This window comes from Leptonotus elevatus, chromosome 15 (assembly GCF_054856555.1).
Source record: "Leptonotus elevatus isolate MCC_2025b chromosome 15, RoL_Lele_1.0, whole genome shotgun sequence".
Lineage (NCBI taxonomy): Eukaryota > Metazoa > Chordata > Actinopteri > Syngnathiformes > Syngnathidae > Leptonotus > Leptonotus elevatus.
In genome coordinates, this window is record NC_141253.1 from 18,906,463 (window position 1) to 18,929,405 (window position 22,943).

At 41.1% G+C, this 22,943-nt stretch overlaps 1 protein-coding gene across 2 annotated transcripts in view; it reads left to right on the forward strand.

Moving 5' to 3' along the window:
- Positions 1 to 22,943, forward strand: part of megf10 (multiple EGF-like-domains 10) — a 110,101-nt gene that overhangs the window by 46,078 nt on the left and 41,080 nt on the right. For both annotated transcript variants that reach the window (XM_086096299.1, XM_086096300.1), the window contains 3 exons: positions 12,154 to 12,290; positions 17,216 to 17,428; positions 21,406 to 21,580. In XM_086096299.1, coding sequence (XP_085952425.1) covers positions 12,154 to 12,290; positions 17,216 to 17,428; positions 21,406 to 21,580 — 525 coding nt within the window. The remainder of the gene's footprint in view (positions 1 to 12,153; positions 12,291 to 17,215; positions 17,429 to 21,405; positions 21,581 to 22,943) is intronic.

Genomic DNA, 22,943 nt, shown 5'->3' on the forward strand with positions numbered 1-22,943 from the left:
TCGAAGACCTCCTCAATACCACTGACACGCCTTCCTTTGAGGAAGCAGGGTCTGGGGACTCTGAGGTGGGCCCCCCTATCTCTGGGGTCGAAGTCACTGAAGTGGTTGGAAAGCTTCTCGGTGGCAGGGCCTCGTGGGTGGATGAGGTTCGCCCGGAGTTCCTAAAGGCTCTGGATGTTGTGGGGCTGTCGTGGTTGACACGTCTCTACAACATCGCGTGGACATCAGGGACAGTGCCTCTGGATTGGCAGACCAGGGTGGTGGTTCCCCTTTTTAAGAAGGGGGACCGGAGGGTGTGTTCCAACTTTAGAGGGATCACACTCCTCAGCCTCCCAGGTAAGGTCTATTCGGGGGTGCTGGAGAGGATGGTCCGTCGGGAAGTTGAATCTCGGATTCAGGAGGAGCAGTGTGGTTTTCGTCCCGGCCGTGGAACTGTGGACCAGCTCTACACCCTCAGCAGGATCCTTGGGGGTGCGTGGGAGTTCGCCCAACCAGTCCACATGTGCTTTGTGGACTTGGAGAAGGCGTTTGACCGTGTCCCTCGGGGAGTCCTCTGGGGGGTGCTTCGGGAGTATGGGGTACCGGGCCCCCTGATACGGGCTATTCGGTCCCTGTACGACCGATGTCAGAGTTTGGTCCGCATTGCCGACAGTAAGTCGAATTTGTTTCCTGTGAGGGTTGAACTCCACCAAGGTTGCCCTTTGTCACCGATTCTGTTCATAACTTTTATGGACAGAATTTTTAGGCGCAGCCGGAGTGTTGAGGGGGTCCGGTTTGGTGGCCTCAACATTGCATCTCTGCTTTTTGCAGATGATGTGGTGCTGTTGGCTTCTTCAAGCCTTGATCTCCAGCTCTCGCTGGAGCGGTTCGCAGCCGAGTGTGAAGCGGTTGGGATGAGGATCAGCACCTCCAAATCCGAGACCATGGTCCTCAGTCGGAAAAGGGTGGAGTGCCCTCTCCGGGTCGGGATGAGATCCTGCCCCAAGTGGAGGAGTTCAAGTATCTTGGGGTCTTGTTCACGAGTGAGGGTAGGTTAGAGCGGGAGATCGACAGACGGATCGGTGCAGCGTCTGCAGTGATGCGGACGCTGTATCGGTCCGTTGTGGTGAAGAAGGAGCTGAGCCGAAAGGCAAAGCTCTCGATTTACCGGTCGATCTACGTTCCTGCCCTCACCTATGGTCACGAGCTGTGGGTCGTGACCGAAAGAACAAGATCCCGGATACAAGCGGCTGAAATGAGTTTCCTCCGCAGGGTAGCCGGGCTCTCCCTTAGAGATAGGGTGAGAAGCTCGGTCATCCGGGAGGGACTCAGCGTCGAGCCGCTACTCCTCCACGTTGAGAGGAACCAGTTGAGGTGGCTCGGGCATCTGGTTCGGATGCCTCCTGGGCGCCTCCCTGGGGAGGTGTTCCGGGCATGTCCTACCGGCGGGAGGCCCCGGGGACGATCCAGGACACGCTGGAGAGACTACGTCTCACGGCTGGCTTGGGAACGGCTTGGGATCCCATCGGAGGAGCTGGCGGAAGTGGCTGGGGAGAGGGAAGTCTGGGCTTCCCTGCTAAAGCTGCTGCCCCCGCGACCCGTCCCCGGATAAGCGGAATTGAAGACGGAACGGAACGGAACAATAGTAGTACAGTATAACAAGAGAACAAAACTTACAGCGCTTGACGAGACAATAACGTTAAATGGCTAAAGGAAATCTGTTTTTAAAGGAATGCAAGACTTATGAAAAACTAACCAGCTATTTTGTAAAATGGTTAATTTCAACTCTTCCCTGAAAAAATTGTCAATTTATGTTGAGCAATTATGATTTTATAGCACTTTTTATGAATATTTTTGCATTATGTAAGTATTTTTGCAGCCATTTTGGACAGTCACCTGACCATCGTGACGCGTATATAACATGGCCGCTAATGACAACAAAGACACTAACAAGGAATTATTGTGTCCCACGGTGGACATCAAAGGTGGAATTACGCCCTAAAGCAAAGAAGCACTTCTTCAAAAGCAGTACAGCAACAGAGGACTCGCCAGAGATTTGTGTCCAGGCGAAAGCCGGATGAAAGTGTCCGACTCATTCAGCCGGCTGGCTCATAGCGAGTCAAAGTTGGGGACCGTCTACAAGTTGTGTGTTACAGAGGCTCACATTACCATTATTGTTCACTCTAGAAATGTAAGTTGTGGACGGTCCCTAACCTGAATGGTAAACATCCGGGTGACTTATACTCTGCTAGGCCAAGCTACATGTTCTGTGCTAAGCATGCTTTAGCCCACATTAGGAGAGGCCACCCCCCACGCCCCACCCCCACACAGTATGACATGAAACCTGACGTGTTGAGGATTTTACTCTGATCAGAATTGGCGCAGTAATTGGGATAGAAGACGGCCTTTTTCTTGCCCATTATGTCAGCGAACTCCCATTCAAGTGAACTACTGCAGTTGCCGTTTACACACGGGATACGTCATCACGGTCATATGACCAGGATAATGGCATTGCACACGGTATGTTTTTATTTTGATACTTAATCAGTTTAAAAGGAAATTCAAGGAATAAGATGATATTTGCACTTTTATTCTTTATTCTTTATTCCTTATACACAATGTCTAATCCAATACTGGAAAATGAGTTATAAGTCTTGTATCGCTTTAAAAGTGATTGCCAGTAACACGGCAGTAAATGTGCATTAATAACACGGCTGTACACAAATACATTACTGTAACAAAAATCACCAGAGGTGGGTAGAGTAGCCAAAAATTGTACTCAAGTAAGAGTGGCGTTACTACAAAATAATATTACTAAAGTAAACGTAAAAAGTAGTCATAAAAAAAATCACTCAAGTAAAAGTAAAAAAGTATTTGCTGAAAAGAATACTCAAGTACTGAGTAACTGCTTGAACATGAATTCTGATTATTATTTTTTTAATAATGTCATCAGATAGACAAAACCATAAAATTATGTGAAAATGCTGGCATCTTCAAATCATAAAATTAAAAAAATGTTTTGAGCTTGTTGTGTTCTAACGTCTGCCATGGTGCTAAAGGCAGGCATGTGCAATGAGAAGTGTCGTCTTTTTTTCTATTTTGCTTGTTTCAGAGCTTAACAACCCACTTACAAGGTAATTGATTGACGCTAATATGCGAAGATGACGTTCCCTCCAAATGCAAACGGTGGCGCCGGAGGAAGGAGGTGGGGGTTAGGGGCTTGAACAGGTCTCTATAAAGACTCGGTTCCCATCGTCACAATGAAGAGCTGTTTAAAAGACTCGATTAGTTCGTGAACGTCACATTACTAGTGTCCGCGGAAATACTCCCACACACTCAGTCACGCGGAGCGCTTACGTTAAAATACGGTAAATCTAATGTATGAATAAGGCAGCGGGTAACGACTCTAGTGTCACCCAATATAGCGGAGTAAGAGTAGTGTTAGTTCTTCACATATCTACTCAAGTTAAAGTAAAAAGTATTATGTGGTAAAACTACTCTTAGAAGATTCTTTTCAAAGAATCATTAAACACAGGATATGATGGTAAAGTATCCATTGTGCCAATAGATGGTATTCACATGAGGTACGCTTTGAAAGTATGGGAGCTGTATTTTGAAATCGAGAGGAGATCAATACCATTCACTCGTCTTTTTTCGGGGGGCGGGACACATCATCAGTAGTGTTCCTTTGAATCAGTGGGTGTTTCGGCCTTTCAACACTAGACACCCTCATCAAAGGTGGCCAGCTACAGGGTGATCACGCCTGAGCTTGTGTCTTATACCCAATCATAAGAGTAAGGTGGTGGGTTTTAGCGAGCGGGCAGTACCGCCACTCTTTTGAGCCCAGTCAGGATCTTTCCGCTTTGCCCATATCCACCTGCTGCTTCTTTCGGCTGCTTCAGAGACTAATCTTATTGTCTGCCGCAGAGCCTGTCCATGAATTCCATGGAGCTTCAACAGGCTAATGGTGGAAGAAGCTACAAACTCTCTGCATCCCACTTCAGCCGGATAGACTTTTGTATTCCACACTTTCTGCTGAGCATCTGCTGCCAGGTCTGTGTAGCACAGTTTATTGCGCTCATAGGCCTCATGCGTTGCATTCTCCCATGAGACAGTGAGCTCCATGATGAACACAGTCTTCAGTGAAGATGACTAGAGTACCATGTCTGGCCTTAAGGTGGTAGCTACAATTTCGGGTGGGAAGACTAGCTGTTGGCCAATATCGACAAGTAGCTTCCAATCTCTGGCCATGGCTAGATATCCAGCTTCTCGTTTGGCAGAGGGATGGTTGGGCTTTTTCTGACTTTCTCGGATGAATGTTGGTGCTATGATGGAATTAGTCTTTCTCAGGGGCAGGGAGTTGATGGTATTTCTCTTGCTCTCAATGGCTGCTGCCAGACTCTTGAGGACCTGGTTGTGCCTCCAGGTGTAGCGGCCTTGTGTGAGGCTGATTTTACAACCGGTCAGGATGTGTAGCAGAGTTGCTGGAGTTGAGCAGAGGGCGCAGGTTGGGTCCTCTCCATAACACTGGTGGAGGTTTTTTGGAGATGGGAGCACATCGTAAGTTGCTCTAATGATGAAGCTGATGTAGCTTGCTTCCATTTCCCAGAGCTCTCTCCAGCTGAGTTTTCTTCCTTCCAGGCCCTCCCACCTCATCCATTGTCCTTGTTTGGCAAGCGAGACAGCCTTGGCGCTTCTTTCCACCTCCTCTTGACGGCGCACCTCTTCCACCACCATTTTTTTCCTCTCTGATGTTGAGGCCTTACGCCAAGTTGGTTTACTTAAAGCAAGGCCAAGGCCTCCTCTTCCCTGGTGGACAAGCCCCACAATGTCGTTGTGCCTCAGGGCTGATGTAGCTTGCAGCACCGCATTAGATGGTGACCATTTTCGTCCAGTTACCAGGGGTGGTGCAACATTACTGATAGTCTGGTCTCTAGAATCCTTCAAAGTCATCTGGAGTCTTACTTTAGAGCACTTGTACTCTTCGGTTAGGCTTGTTATAGGCAGTTCAAGGACCCCTTTGCAGTAAAGGCCGATGTTAGTCAGAAAGCGTGGGACCCCAAGCCATTTCTTAATGTATGAGGTCATGTTTCGTTCCATCTTCTCCACCGTTGTTATTGGGACCTCATAGAGTGTGAGGCCACAATACTCGAGGGAGAAAACCAAATTGTAGGCACCAGAGGTTAAGTTTTCCTAGCAATAGTGTCTTATTAATGTTTTGCAGACTGTTGGAAATGTCCTTCCTTAGTTGTTGTATTTGGTCCTTGTCCCTGAGGATTGCATTGTACCACCACCTGCCTAGGCTTTTAACGGGTTGCTCAGACAGTCAAAAAAGTTACTCAAGTAAATGTAACTTGTTACTACTGATAGAGTAGACAATATTATTGTACTCTTTGCGTGTTCAATAAATTGAAGTTGAGATTCTGGTGAAGAAGTCCCTTTGCAAAGGTATAATTAATCAGAAGCTTCTGATCACACAAATGAAGTCACCCAAGCAGTGATCTGTTCAAAAGGGTGTCTCCTCCTCCAGCACACAGCACATTTATTGAAAATCAGTGAATACAAGAAAATCCCTCTCCCCTCCCATCAGCAAGTTCCCATAGGTACAAATCAGATTAGACTTGAACAGCAGTATATCAGCCTGTCCTTGGACTCTCTTTGACCGGACAGAGACTCGTACAAACTATACTCCCTTTAGTTAATATAGAAAAGAAACCTGTTACCTTCCTCTTTCCCAGGCAAGAGAACAAAGGACTATAGATTGACTTAACATATGAATTAACTGTTGTCTTATTATTACACAGCTCTAACTAATATCCAAAACGGTTAAAATATAAATCGAAACAGAAAAACAATGTTAATAATCTAACATTCCCTCATTTGAGCTCGTGAGAGCTCAACACATTGAAACATTTTTTTTCTTTCTTGTTCAAAGGAAAATACCAGCCGGATCTTCATCATCGCAAACAGCAACGTAACATTAAGCAATGGTTGTGTGGTGGAAGTAATTATCATTAAAACATCCCTTTAGCAGGAGAGGAGGTAGTTTAGCAGTCATATGGCATTAAAGAACAATTTGATACATTAAAAGATTTTTTAGTGGAATAAGCATAGCATGTGTGAGGCTTAACACAAAATGTTGTTCAAGAAAGAGTGTCGCAATGTATCGGCAGACGGATATGTGTTCCCGCTTTGAAGCCATCTTGTGATGAAGTTCTTTGTTGAATGAGAAGATGACGTTGTCAACTTTTTGCAGAACCCCAGAATAGATTGCCTGCAAATGTGATTCAATCGTTGTGGAATGATTGCCCAGGAAAAGGCACTTGACTCGATTTTCGTTGAATAATGTCGAATGATGTCCTCAAACGGCCGCTCCAGAACCGAACACTGGGTCAGCTGACGTGGCTCCTAGGTCGGAGGTGATAAGATTGATGATCATCAGTTGGTGAGATAGCTGAGCCTGGGACGTTTCCGGCAGCCTTATAGACCAGTTGTGGAATTTCGTCTCCCCCTCCTTTGAACTCCGGATAACCTCTCACAACCTGAGAGCGAAACATGTTCATTTAGTCACTCAGAAACTTGCATAAATTTTATTTGGAGAAAAAACCCCTGATAGTTTTCGTTAGTTGGGATTAGTAAATGTTATTCGATTAAGATCCGCAGGTTCTGTGCTGTTGGAACAGGAAAATATCTATTTTTGTGACAGTGAAATAGAGCCCAGCCTTTGATTGAGTTGAATGACATTCGCTCATTCATTAATACAACAGACAGAGCTTGTAAATATTTATTTTTCAAATAGATTTAATATAATAGTAGGTAATTTTTACCATGACATTTACTTTTCTAAATTTGCATGAATGTGCCTTTCACCATCCTGAAAGGAATCATTTTACTAGCATATCATATAATCTCAACCCAGAACCTCACAACCGGCCGGACCGTGACCTCCTGGGAAAAGGTTCACATATATTCATATCATATATAATCTTTTGCAAACACTGGGCCCCAAACATTACATTTTTCAATTGTTTCTGAGATAAAAGATATAATGTAATATAATATAATTACCTTCATTTGGCGATATGCTTCATTATTGTCTTCGCTTGCTTCAAACTTACTTTGTTTCCGCTCGATTTCCTCTGGTAGATTTCTTCATATTCAGACTGTGGATTATCACATTCAGACTCACCCAGTCAATTGGAGTATAGGCCGATACCCCACAACCTTTTAATTTTGTTTTTAATTTTATTTTTAATCTACTAATTTGTCTACATTGGTTAATTTCTTAAACATGAACTATCCTATAAACACCCTCCTTTTGACAAAGATCCACTGATCTTTTCAAACACGTCAAGATAAAGGGAGGATAAAACAGAGACCTCGTAGCTCATAAATAAGGAATACCAGACCATAGCTTTCCGCAAAAGACGTCGTAAATAACACAACCCTCTAAATCAGGCTGTGAGGTAAACGAGAGAGCTCCAGGACACTACAATAAAAATGAGCACAAGCAGATACAATTTAAGACACTAGTATATGAGGACTTTGGGGACATGAAAAAATAGAGGTAACCACATTAATCTAATTCAGGATACGAATTACACAAAACCTACAAATATCTACCTTCTCAATGAGTAAAACAAAGGTTTATAATCAAAAGCAAAAATAAAAATTACAAACAATACTCCTAGATTTAAGCAAATTAAAAAAAAATCTCAAACTGCTAATCAACCTCACCTCTTCTACAGATTAGTGGGGCTCATAAAAAACACAGCACAAAAAAATATCTCTGGGATTCATAAATCACAGTGCTGTGAAAAAAATAATAATAATAATAATTCTAAAAGTAACCAGCAACCTCGCTATTATTTATTAAATAACATTAACTCAGTACGATAAGATGTATGGTTCAATATTATGTATATAGAACATATACTTAGATAATATATATATTTATAATATATACTACTGTGAAGACTTCTGGGAAGTCTACACATTGCTACTCTTTTTATTCTATTATTTTTTCTATACTGTAGCTGCAGCTGGACGGAGTCCAGGAAAAAGTTCCTCACGGGGAAAATAAAAGTATATCGTATCGTATTAGTTAAATTCCCATTGTACCAATTCAGAAACTGATTCTCCCAAGAAAATAGGCAAAAATTTAGTAGGCTAAACCCAATAATAAAATAGAGTAATTAAAATTAAAATACATTTTCCCAATCCCTCATTTCAAATTAACATATATCGTTTTCAATTTCCTGAAATACCTTGCTATAGATCACATTTCCCCATCCAACACATCAAAAATGCCTTGCATACAACCCGTGTAGCATCTCAATGATTGAAGGGTCGCATCCCAGTCGGACCACCAGCTTTTAGTAGTCAATGTTCAGTCCTGGCCAGCAGATGGCAGGGTGGCGGATGTCAGGCAATGTTCAAAGCAGGCATTTGGATATTCACTGGAGCCAAAACAGCCATAGGGGAGAAGTATCTGGAATGAGGCTTGCACACAGTCACTGGACATTGTGGAATTTGAGGACCATGTTTGTTGGTCACAGAGGAATGACAGAAAAACAATGTTAATAATCTAACACTACCCACCTAGGATAACAAGCCTACTATAGCAGAAAAGTCCGTCATTATCGGTAATTCTCGTGCCATCGTCCTCCTCCTGCGTACTACGTAAAACCACTGAAGTCCTCTTCCTCAGTGTTGGAAACAAACAGGCCCAGAATGGCCTCTTCAGCCACTCTCTCTACTTTGTTGTCGCTCTCAAAATGAAAAAAAACCTCAGTGTCAGAATCAAACAGGTCGATTGCCTTTAACTTAAATGCAAACTGTCTTGCTCGTGTTCTGTCTCTCCTATCTGGGCTCACTTCGTTTGTTTTGCTCTGCCTGGCGCCCTTGCACTTCTTTTATAGTGCGCCCTCTTGTGATCTGTTGTATAACCCGCACCGTTATATTAGCCGCAGGGTCGAATGCAAGTGATAAAAGTAGTGTCTTATAGTCTGGAAATTATAGTAGTCATGTGTTAATGGGAGCTTTTCCCCGTTCCAGAAAAAAGCATTTATAAGATCTGCCATTGAATGTTGAATGAGACACCATGACTCACTATCTTTGTTTGAAGGATTCAGTGAACTTTATTGCCATACTAGCACAATTTGCTGATTTATTATCAGATTTAGTCAAAGTCAAATAAAATAGAACAGAAAAAAAACAGACTTGTGATCCTATAGTGCAGAGAGGGCTGGTCGATATGGCCCCAAAATAAAATCTAAATTTTTTATCTTATTTTTTTCCCCAGTCATTCGGGACGATTATGGTTTAATCGATTTGAATCTAATAAACCCAACAAACATGTATTTAAAGGTTTAATTTATTCAAAAATAATTCCTGTGCAAAATGTTCAGACAACAACAATGTATACCTGATTCTAAATCAGTTTGAACAGAAACTTAACATTCACAGTTTGTGCTTAAACGCCACAATTAAGTAGTTGGTAACTATTGTAAACATGTCTTGTAAACCACCCATCCAGCATTCTACCACTTGTGCAAAATTACAACGCATAAAAACATTTGGATGTAACAGAACATTAGAACAATCTTTTTAATAGTCCAGAAGACAAAACTCGATAGCAAATTTTCAACTATTCGATTTTTTAAATGACAATGTAGCCAATTAATTAGATTTATTGCCCATCCCTAAGTGCAGATATAGAATCCAATAGGAGCTATTGCTGAGGATGATGGAAGAGGAGACAGTGTTGTGGACCAGTCTGTAGTCTGTTCTTCATGAAGTCCAGCACCCAGTTCTCCATTCTACTCCTATGATGTTCAATTTCTACACCAGGGTCTGTGGGATGATGGTTTTAAAGGCAGAGGAGAAATCCAGGAAGAGCAGTTGGAAGTACAGTAAGAGTTTCTGCTGTGCCAGCCAATTATTAGAAGGCGTCTTTTAAGTGAAGTGGTTCTTCCTGTAGGTGTTTTGGTGAGGGTCACCAGTGGCATCACTGAAGTTAAAATTTTAGCCACAATCAGCTTCTTGAAGCCTTTCATGACTATCAGCGTATGGGCTACTGGCTGATAGCCATTCTGACCACTTTATGTGGCGCTCTAGGGATGATAGAGGTTTTGTTGTTAAAAATGCCTGTGAGCATCTCAGGCAGCTGGTGGGCACAGTCTATCAGTGCCCACACCGGGGTCTTTCGCAGGGTTTTCCTTACATCTGCTGGGGTCACACTGAGTGGCGTGTAATCTAGTGGCGGAGTGTGTCTGACACTGGGGCTGTTATTGCTGTGGTCTTCAAACAGGGCATATGGCAAGGAGTTTTTGTTTTGTTTGGAGGGGGGGGGGGCATTGGACATCCCTGGTGTTATAGTTAATAAAGCGCCTCGCCACATACTTGGGGGAGTCATTGGAGGTGAAGTGCACTCACAAAGAGACAGTTTTAAGTTACCGCTCCCTCCGCTGTACCCAGCTGCTTGTGCTCAATTTGCACTAGACTCAATTGTGCCTAAGCACATTTACTGTATGGATGCCAACTTTCTATGAATCAATGCTTTAACTTACAGAAACTCTCTTGTTAGAAACTCTGGTTGTATAAACAAGCTCGTTTACCTGCCGTATGAGTAGAAACACCTGTGGGTAAAGCCAAACTGTGGCAGGGTTTTTACTTTCCGGACCTGGATTTCCCACATCTGTCTATAACTTTCCTGACTTTGTCCATTATTTTTGCTTGGGTTTCCTCTTCTCACATATTCCAAGAACAGGCATGTTTGGTTATTGAAGACTGTCCATTGTTATTGTGAGTGTGAAGGGTTGTTTATCTATATGTGACCTGCAATTGGCTTCTTTGTGACCTGTCAAGGGCAGTGGTTCTCAACTGCGGTCCTCGAGTACCCCTATCCAGCCTATTTTTCATGTCTTCCACAGCCAACACAGGTGTTTCAAAAGATCAGCTAATCAGCAAGCTCTGCATGAAGCCTGATAACGATCCTCGGCTGTGTTGGCTGTGGGAGACATGGAAAACAGGCTGGATAGGGGTACTTGGTCAAGGGTGTATCCTGCCAATTGCTCATAATCAACTGGAATAGGTTCCAGTTCACCCTTGACCATAATGACGACAAGGAGCATATAAAATGGATGGATGTCTTCAACAAGCATCATACATATTGCCTGGTTGTTTGTGTCTGGTGTGAGTGTGCCTTCAGAGATATCATCTCAATGAACCTAACCTCAGTGAAACAAATACGTGTTTGCATTCTATGAGACAACCTGAGTCAGTGAAAGAGCCCATGCAATCACAGGAAAACATATAAACCCGAGCTAAGATTAAGACCCAAGTAGGAATTTCAACAAGGCAGCAGTACTAACCATCACAACATTGAACTGTCAATCTCATTGAGGTTCATCCTAAATATTTAAAAGCCAAATTCCTGAACACCAAACTCAGCCTAACAAGCCTAGAAACTGTCATGTCTGTTTTGCAGACAATTCCAGGTCCAGAAAGTAAAAATCCTGCCACAGTTTGGCTTTAGCCCCTGGTGTTAGCTAGCTAGCTAGCCAAACTGTGGCAGGATTTTTACTTTCTGGACCTGGATTTGCCACCTCTGCTGTTTTGAAGAAATTTGAATCTGGGGTAGTAAGTAATCTAATTCAACCCAAACAAATAATTGAGCTCTGTTCCTTTTTGTAGGAATTGTGAACTTGAAGATTAGGTGCTGAAGTGTTGTGCAGTTGTAAATTTGAAATACTAAATAGCATATGGAGATATTTAAAGAATACTACCGCATATGTGTTGCCTTTATCAAAATGTGCATCAAATGGAGAGCAAGAGAAAGTGAATTCTGTAGTCGGAAGAAAGCAAGAACTTAAGAAAATGAAGTGCGGGGAATTTCCTTATTGAGTGCTGGCCAGTGCGTCATTGAGGTTGGTATGTCTATTTCTGTAGTGTGGAAAGAGACAGGCATTCTGTTTCCCCCTGCTTTCAATTTTCTTCCCAACATTGTCAAGCCACATCCTGTCTACAGGTCTACATTTAACACATGCACATGACATTGACATTTATTTTGTCATTTCACTCTCAGAAATTGTATTATTTCAATATTAGTACTTCCCGAAATGTTAAAAATAATCTTTATTTGCTGTATGATTGTGTTGTTGTATTTTATAGGGTACAGTATGTGGACAACCATGTCCAGAGGGGAAATTTGGGCGAAACTGTTCCCAAGAATGCCAATGTCACAACAATGCCTTATGCCGTTCATCCACTGGACAGTGTCTCTGCAGCCCCGGATATACGGGAGAACGGTAAGAGACACCTTTTTACTCCAGTAGCGGGGGAGGGGGGGTGGGGACAAATCTTAGTTGAGAACCCACCACAACTTTAACTCCATATAATTAGCAATATCAGAGGGCATGCACCATATACTTAAGCAAGCCAGTGATGAGACAGGAATAGCCTGTTCATGTACCCATTAAGAGTAAAAAAGGATTTGAGTGAAACCAAACGTCATGGTATAACGCTGCTTGGAAATCACCAGCACATGCCGCGCCCTAACTTTCTGGAAACCATTAACAGCCTAGTGAGGGCCCCTCACGAATACTGAACAAATAGGAAAGGGGAATTAATTGGACTAGTTGTTTGTAGTGCTTTGCCGGCAACGTGTTTCATTTGCGAAAACTGCCAATAGGCTTTGGTGTAGTTAAAGATCTCATATGCGTGTGCACATGCGTGTGAACTATATGTGGCTTATTCCCACAAATAAGGACTTATATTTTATTACAGTCCCTGTAAAGTTGATTCATTCATCATTCACTCAAATTCATCATTTGTTTCCAAATTAGGTGTACATGTTTGAAGATAGCTGCTGAAAACATGTGAAAAGACATAACTTTGTTGTTTGCAGTAAATAGCGGTCAACTTTTATCCACCAATTCTGAACCAATTAGAGAAAGTGAATGGCGCGACCATCTTCTGTTTGGCCGCGGTCAAGATATATATATATATATATATATATATATATATATATATATAGTTCATTTAACGCCACCATTTTTTGGGGGGGAATTCCAGTCGCAACAAAGCAGACACGAGACATGTCTACGTCAAAATTAAGCAGTAATAAATTTAATAAAAATTCATATATTTGTGGAAACTGGGGTCAAGTTGTATTTTACAATTTTAAAAATGTGCAGAATTTCACATGTCCAACCCAAGACACGCTCATTTGAATAACATTTCATGATGCATTTCATGCTGAAAGCCTCTGCAACATGAAATAAATACATATGAGAGCAGAGCCTTTTTAGTTATTGATTTATATTTAAATCGATGTATATATTTATTTTTGTATTTATATCCACATTTATTTATTATTTTGAGTTTTTACTTTTGTATTTATCTTTACTTGATATATTTTTGTTTTTATTTCCATTTATGTGTATTTTTTGTATTTAAATCAGTTTTGATTTTTCACTTGTTTTTATTTTCACTTGTTTTAATGAATGAATTAATTAATTTATGAATTAATTTGGCATTTTTGGTTCTCCAAAGCTGCATGCCTCAGCCTTTAATGCAATGTATGTCCCTCATCACTAAACAAACTGATCTTAGTGAAATATTCCGCTAGTTACACGCACTGTAAAGCACAAACAAGGCATACACTCTAAAGAAAAAAAAAACAAAACGTGGCAACGCATAACTATTCTAGAAAAACTTAACCAACAATGCAGATTTCACACAGCTTTTGGCATGGAAAATTAAAATCTCTCCTGGGACAGCTAGTTAAAAAAAGAGAACAATTCTGGAAAAAACAGGACAGGTGGCAACTCTACTCCTGTCTGTCCCATGTGTTTGTGCATGTTGCACTCGCTAGCTGCAGATTTGAAAGGGTGTGTGTCACTGTGTGTCACATGACAGTGTCATAGTGTCAGATGAGCAGAGACAATATTTTACAAAATACAATTTTTGTCTCGTTTTTGTTCATGAACTAAAATGTCCATAGGTTTTAGTCCAGTTTTTATTGAGTGAAGTACATTTTCGCCTCGTCTTCATTAATCTACGAAAATGCATATTGATTTAGTCCCAGTTATTGTTCATTAATGAGGGTTTTAGTCTAGCCTAGTTTTAGTCCAATGAAAAATGTGTGTTGACAAAATTATTTTTGTTTAGTTTTCATTGATGAAATTAACACTAGAGAAGAGAGAGAAAGAGAGAGAGAGAGAGAGAGAGAGAGAGAGAGAGAGAGAGAGAGAGAGAGAGAGAGAGAGAAGCTCAAATCGTTTGGGGGGAAATGAGGCAAGTCGTCCACTAAAGCGGACATTGTGTCATGATGTGTGTCACAAATTACCCGTCTGAAGGTTAATGGCAGTATGTCATTAACTTGGGCCGTGATCTATCTGGTATGGAATTCTCAGGATGAACGCTCATGATTGTTTGGCTAAGTTTTAAGACGAATGGCCTTCCTGACTCAACCCTCTCTCTGCATTTACCCGGGACCGGCCTACAGTTTGTACTGGCTAGTGGCTGTAAGCTGTTTGATGAAAGTAAACTACCTATAATAATAATAATAATGCATCGGATTTATATAGCATTTTTTAATCTAATTAGACACTCAAAGATGCTTTACAATGGAATGGATACATTACTCATGCACTCACACATTCACACTGTGGTGGTGGTAAGCTACTTAAGTAGCCACAGCTACCCTGGGGCAGGCTGACGAAAGCTTGGCTGCTAGTGTGTGCCTACGGCCCCTCCGACCACCACCAAACATTCGCATCTGCCATACACCAGTGAGAGTAGCACTGGAGGCAATGTGTGTGAAGTGCCTTGCCCAAGAACACAACGACACATGACTTGGGGAGAGCGGGGAACGAACAGCAGACCTTCTGTTTACTGAACATTTGAACCGTCTCTACACCTTGAGCCACGGCCACCACTATACATTTAAAAATACATACACTACGTATATACACTACCATTCAAAAGTTTGGGGTCACCCAGGCAATTCTATGTTTCTTGGCAATTTCTCGCGTGGAATAGCCTGTGCTAACATTATTGCACAAGGGTTTTCTAATATCCATTAGTCTCCTGAAGTGATAGTTGCTGGAAATGGGCCTTTATACACCTATGTAGATTTTGCACCAAAAATCAAACATATGCAGCTAGAATAGCCATTTACCACATTAACAATAGGGTGTATTTCTAATTAGTTTCAAATTATCGTCATTGAAAAACAGTGCTTTTCTCCCAAAAATAAGGAAATGTCTTGGTGACCCAAAACTTTTGAACGGTAGACTTAGTGTAAATCATAATCCAACAAATGAAAAACACAATTTGGTTAAAATAGTAAATGGAGTGCAATTATACAGTGCTTTGTCTACATTATACGTTGACTAGAGTGCTTTATTTGACAATATATATTTTGTATACGCCGTAATGTTGACACGGTGCCACGTCATCCTGCAGAAAATTTTTCCTTTTTGGTTTAAAATAAACAAAAATAAATGAATAAACTTGAACCTCCAGCATCCCTCACCGTACACTTGGCTGATAGCAGAACCCAGATTTTATTTTTATTTTTTAGCGCTTGGGAATGTTTTGAATCCATCAGTGTTCCGACATAACAGCTAGCTAGCAACGCTAAGCTAATCTGGGAAGGTTTGTCTCTCTGATCCAACTTCCAAGTTTGCAAAGTCTTTTTGTGCTAGGACACCCGTCAGAGGCCAACAACAAAATAACTACTCTAAAAACCCTTGGGTCAAAAATGGACCAATCCACTCCTTGGGTCATTTTGACCCAACTTTCTTTCTTTTCTTTTCTTTTTTTTTAAATAGTTTTTTTTTCATTTTCCTGTACAAAATGCTCATTTGTGGGTGTTTTTTCACAAAATGACCCAATTTTAAATTTTGAAAGTCAGGTCAAATTGATACGACGGCGTATTAGGGCCACGTATAAATATATATATTTTTTAGAAGGCGGGGGCAATATTCCGAGAAAAAAACTTGCAAATTTGCCACTTTATAAAGTGGCAGATTTGCAAGAAAAAAGCTCAGAAATTTACGAAAACTACACGAAATGTACTACTCGACTGTTTGTGCCAATACTCTTCGGTCGGGTTTCCAAATAAAGCGATAGTAATTACTTTAACAAAGATTAACCATATGATGTTAAGCATTCGCTCTTTGAAGTGTACGGCCACTGGCCAGCGACAAAGACGCCTCACTTTGCGAAGATCCACATCCGGACGATCAAGCATTTAAGTTAATTTGTTAAAATGTATATTTACTTGTACATTTATGTTTCCAGAATTATTATTTACACGTTTATACATTTTGGTATATTTTTTGTACAAGTAAATTGATGTGTCGGATCTGCTCTCACTAGTATTTATCTAAAGCATAGGTGTCAAACTGCAGTCCTCGGGGGCCGTAGTCCTGCAGGTTTTGGAGGTTTCCCTCTTCCAACACAAGCTGATTCCAATCAGCAGGATCGTTATCAGGCTTATGCAGAGTTTGCTGATAAGCTGATCATATATCAGCTGTGTTGGAGAACGGAAACATGACACCTATGATCTAAAGTATGCTAGAATCTGATTGCTTAGTGTTAGTCAGCTGAGAGGGGATCAGGAAGTGTTGTCGCTCTAGCTGCGGTGAATGACGAGTAAAGTTTAAATTGAAGAATGAATCCATCTCCATCCTGCCTTTTCATTTTATAAACAGTGTCCCATTAACCAGCATTGAATCCTCACATGATTAGACTATAGCTACGCTACGAGTTTGTTTCTCGCAAATCTGCCACTTTATAAAGTGGCAAATTTGCCACTTTGCAAACTCGCAAATTTGCCACTTTAAGTTGCAAATTTACCAGTTTTTTTCTCTGAATATTGCCCCCGCCTTTAAAAAATATATATTTAGACGTGGCCCTAATACGCCGTCATAAATTAACCCAATTAGTGAATCGGCCTTTTTTTTTTTACTTAAATTGTGTTATTTTTGACTCAACTGTTTTGAGTGAGGAGTGTGGTCCATTGCCTAGATGGGCTTTGTTGACTGATTGCTTAACAGTTTAATTTAGTGCATTAGCCGGCTAAACATTCCCATATGCGTGCAAACACTTTCAAGTGTCGCTCTCGAAGAGCCTCATACAATATTCTGCATAGGTTGTATATCTAATGTTATGACTGCATCCATCGTTTGAAATGTGTGACCTTGTGCATTTCTGTGGACAGGTGTCAGGATGAATGTCCAGTTGGTACTTATGGTGCTGGCTGTACAAAGAGATGTCGCTGTAAAAACAACAGCAAATGTTACCATAACTACGGAAACTGTTTGTGTGAGCCGGGCTTCACAGGCGAGACGTGTGATGTCCGACTGTGTCCCAAAGGAATCTATGGCCTACTGTGTGACAGGAAGTGTCCATGCTTTGCCCAGAATACACAGAGGTACAGTATTTAGTGGAATTCTGACTTGTATTTGATGGCATTTTTTAAATTTCAGAGTGGTCAACAGACTTCACATATGGATATTTCTGATCGCCTATAATATGCTGACTTGTTTCATTGCAGTGATTTTGACTTCAAACACAATCTTTTGCCAAGAACTTTCATGAAATTCAAGGTTGCTAGTTTTAAGAGGCTTTTCACTTTAGAGCAGGGGTGTCAGACTCATATTAGCCCAGGGGCCACATGGAGAAAAACATATTACCAATTAAATCATGGTAGGCTATATAACTTAAACAGAGGTGGCAAATCCAGGTCCAGAAAGTAAAAACCCTGCCACAGTTTGGCTTTCCCTTACCAAAAATAAGTATATTTAAGTATGCTTGAAGTATACTCAAAATTAGGTGAGGATATTTTTTTTTTTACTTTTTGGAAGTATAGTCCACCAAGTAAATGTTAAGTGTACTTGTAAGTATACTAAAACATATGCTAAAAGTTTACATACTGTAGTACAGTGGTAACCAAGTCCGGTCCTCGAGAGCCCCTATCCAGCCCCTATCCAGCCTATCCTGATCATGAATCATGTGTGTTAGTGGAGAGAAAAATGGAAAACAGGCCGGATAGGGGCTCTAGAGGGCTGAACTTGGGCACCCCTGCTGTAGTATATACTTAGGCACTCGCTAAGGAACCATTACATATATTTTAAAAGCCCTAAAGATCATGTGGCTGAATAGCCTAGAGGTTAAGGTTGCTACCTTTAGTACCAGTGGTTGCTGGTTTGATCCCTTTTCAGTCATCACATGGCTTTTTACTGTGGACATAAGTGTACCACAAAGTATACTTTAAAGTATACTTAAAAGTGTACTTAAATATACTTGAAAGTATGCTTAAGTATACTAATTAATGTACTTTATAAAATACTTAACTATACTTTTAAGTGTACTAAAATGTTCCAAATTAGTCTTCTTCTTTTCCTTTCGGCTTTTCCCCTCAGGGGTCGCCACAGTGAATCTGTTGCCTCCATCTAACCCTGTCCTCTGCATCCTCTGCTCTCACACTACCTTCATGTCCTCTTTAACAACATCCATAAACCTCCTATTTGTTCTTCCTCTAGACCTTCTGCCTGGCATTTGGAAACTCAGCATCCTTCTGCCAATATACTGACTATCTCTCCTATGGCCATGTCCAAACCATCTCAGTCTGGCCTCTCTGACTTTATCTCCAAAGCCTCTAACATGTGCTGTCCCTCTGATGTACTGATTCCTGATTCTATCCATCCTGGTCACTCCCAAAGAGAACCTCAGCAATAACTAAATGACTAAAATGTTCCAATTTAGTCCCAAGGAGTTTACTTAAAATGTACTTTTAGTACAAGAATAAGTACACTCGAAAAATAAACTTAGGTATACTTAAGTATACTCTATATCATATACTTAAAGTATACTACTTTTTGGTGAGGTTTAGTCCCAGGTGGTAGCTAGCAAGCTCCCTAGCTAGCTCCCCGGGTGCTCAGTTACCTGCTAGGGAGCTAACTAGCTAGCATAAGTGGCTAAAACCAAACTGTGGCAGGGTTTTTACTTTCTGAACCTGGATTTGCCACCTCTGAACTTAAAAACAATTGGCGTTGGTTATACACAGATTTTCTCTATTTGCAGGACAGCCCTAAACTCTAAAAACAGTTGGGTAAAAAATAACCCAAAGTCAAAAATGGACTGATCCTCTACTTGGGTCGATATGACCCAACTTTGATTCAAGAAATGGGTCTTTCAGTGTAAAACAACTCATAAATATTGGTCAGATCCTTTACTTGGGTCAAAAAATTGGGTCATTTTGCATAAAACAACCCAGAAAGTTAAGTGGATCGGTCCATTTTTGATCCATAATTGGGTTACTTTTGACTCTGTTTTTAGAGTGTAAATAGTGGGGCTCAACTGTAAATATATTGTTCCAAAAAACACAAAATGCAACTGGAACGCGGCAACACTTTGCCCGTATGAGTTCCGTTTGAGTTACCTGTTACCTGTTTTGCATATATATTGTTCCCAGAATGCATTGCGTGGCGCAGTTCATGAAGTTATAGGATGTTAAACCATGTCATATTTGTTTGTGTTACCAGGAGCTGAATGTGTGCCGTTTGTTTGATTTATGTTGGTCTATGTTTTTATTTTTTTTATTTTTTCAACAAACCGTAATTTTAGGTTTTGTGTAAATTAATGACATCCAGGTCAATTCCGTGTACAAGTTGCATTGCTCATCTAAAGATTGTTTGTGAAATTACAAATTTATACGTTTTGATTTTGGCCGTCTGATTAATTGGTCCAACATTACAAATTTTTTGACTTTACAAGATCATCTCATAGGCTGGATTAAACCCGTTTCCGTGCCTGATCCGGCCTGTGGGCCGTACGTCTGAAACCCCTGCTTTAGAGGCTTCACTGTATTGATTGTGTTTGACAAGTGTGATCACACAGACAGCTGTGGCTAACTGGCTGTCAGTAATCAGTTAGGAAACTTAAGAAGGCTGGGTGGACAAATTGTCATGAAGGCAGTTGTCAGGTTAGTTCTCAATAGTTGCACTGTTTCTGGAGGACCAATATCCCTCGCACAAGGATCTAATATCTCCCGTCACCTGTGTGTGTCATTTTTACTCTACTATTAGTACTACTACTACTAATACTGCATATTGATTTTGTTTGTCTTTAATTGTCACTCTCACTCAAAGTACTAAACTACGTAGTTCCTCTTTACCTCTACCTTTTAAGGGACCAGTTTTAGGATTAACTGGTTTAATTGGCAACAACATGACATGCAAAAACATGATCGGCTGGCTGAATAGTTCGCATAAATATCAATGACACAAATATGTACTGTCAATAAAATTAAAGATGTGCTAAATATAGAACAAATAGAATACTTGTCAAATGTCAATTAGTATGGATAAAATTTAAATTCTAATCATGTAATATTGCATTTTTTCTAAGTATGTTCCTCGTAACGAGATTATAAACATGCTCCCTCTACCACAGTGGTCCGCTGTTTACTCGCAACATTTTTCCAGCCCACTTTTTCTTTGGGTGGGGAACAAAGAACTGTTTTTCGTGGAAAGTGTATATTGGGGGTTTATCAGCGTTTTTTAAATAATTTTTAGGGTTTACAAAAAAAAGAAAAAAAGGATCAATTCAAATGTATTTTTATGGACATCAAGCACCTATTCCCATTGAAAAGCAGAGTTTTTAGTTGTAATATCACCATTCACCACTAGATGGGAGACATAGCTTAGGTGCACTTGTACTGGGTCTTAAAGTATACTGCCCTTTACTACAGCGTGAATAAGCTTAATACTTTTTTTGTAGAATTGGAATGACATGCACGACAAACATAGTAGCCTGGCAAGCCACACCAATTTTCTTGAAGTGGGTCTGGACAGGCATCCATAGACGGCGATTCAGCACCGGCCTTAAGCAGGCCTACCAATCAAATTCGTCTATTTGCAAGACGTTGTTGTCGTGAGCAACGTCACTCTTCACTCTTCATGTTTTTCCCGCAACGACATAAGTCATTCACTACTTTCTCTCTTCGGGTAGTAGCCATGTTGGATTTTTACTTCGTCTCTGGAAGAAAAAAAAGGGCGGTTGACCAGACTCACTCTCTGGCAAAGCCGTGAATGAGTCTGGATTTCCAGGCTACAAACATAGTACTTGAATCAAATTATATAAGTGGAAAAAATGCACAAAATGAGTTCTTGCACTATATGTATTTTGCTCATTTTCAACTAAGTGGGTCTCGAACAAAGGTCAATTAGAGCCCGTTTCTTTCAAAACTTTAGCCAAAACTGTGCAGCCCCTTAGTTCATTCACTAGCTCACCCGTGACCATAATGGGGTCAAGCAAAACAGAAAACGGGTGGCTGATTAGATCATTGAATAAGAACATTAACCTCACAAAAAGATCATCAATAATGCTGTGTTTGTCTGTCACCAGCTGTCATCCAATGTCAGGGGAGTGTATATGTCTGTCAGGTTGGTCCGGACTCTACTGCAATGAGACGTGCACCCCAGGATTCTATGGCGAGTCCTGCCAGCAGGTGTGCCAGTGCCAAAATGGTGCAGACTGCCACAGTGTAACAGGAAAATGTGTTTGTGCTCCAGGATTCTTGGTAAACCTTTTTAGTATTTCTCATGTTAGCAAGTGCTTCAGTCTTTTTTTTTTTTACAGAGAGCTCAGTATTGTTCATTTGGTAATTTTACCGATTTGACATGTCATCATTATTGCTCTCTTTTTTATTTTTTTTATTTTATTTTGTATGTGCGTGAGTATGTGCATGTGCGTGCGTGTGAGTGTGTACTCATTAGTTGACCTAAAACCTATTAAAAATCCCATACCGTTCACCTAAACCGAAATACTTCAGAATCCAGCTAGAGTCGTGAGGTTGTCAGGAGACCCGAGGAAGGATCAAAGAAAAGAAAGGAAAGTGAAATCCAGCACCGACCAGACATTACCTACTACGCACTGGGTTACCAACCAGAGTCTTTCACCAACCCCAGAATCATCTAAATTCCAACCAATCAGGGAGACCTCAAGACAACAAAGGAGAGACTGAGGAAAGGAAGGAAGGATAGATGAAGCAGAGTGAGATCCACAGACATCAGCCTCCACCGATTCAACGACCAGAAGAAGAAGCAGATTGTGTTTGAATTTCGATAGATGCTGTTGTGGTGGATCTGGCATGCATGAAAACCACCACAAAAGACGGGATCCGTCGACCCCGGCCAGGACAGAGCAAGCGCAAATGCTTCAGTCAATTGTCTTAGATGCTACAATAATGAAGATTATTTGTCTTACTTGATTCTGAATACAGGCAGTGCAGTGTGTTAGATAGGGTTGGGAGGGTTACTTTTAAAATGTAATCCGTTACAGTTACAAGTTCCCTGCTAATTTTTTTTAGTTAGTAACGTAATCCAAGTACCATAATATTAACTCTTTGACGCCATAAACGTTATAAAACGTTTAGTAAAAACCTACGGAGGGGCGGCGAGGACGTTAAAAGACGTTCACTATGTTTTTTTTTTGTTTTTTTGGAAACGGGTGGAGAAAAGTCTTGGGCAGCTGTGTTGAAAGTATCAAGCAGATCTAGTTAGTAAAATGACTCGTTTTGGCCCCTAGATGGCAGCGATGACTCTCTTTGGACAAGATTGGGTGGGCCGCCCACCGTGGGCATCAGTAGAAGACGTGACAATGGCTGATGATGCAACAATGGCTGATGAAGCAACAATGGCGACCGGTTGCAAGCAGCTCACGCTTGAGCATTTTTTTCAAAGACGGAAAGCATCGATCAATACTAAAAAGCGCATTGATGTCGACGATGATGATGACTCCGAGCTTGACGCCAAAGTTGGAAGCCTTGACGCGACCGTTATGATCACGTAGTAAGCCTCACCGGCTAGCGCTGCTAACGCCGGAAAACGCGCAGCACAACCGACCGGGTACTTCTGCACAAGCGGACATTCGATCGGGCGATG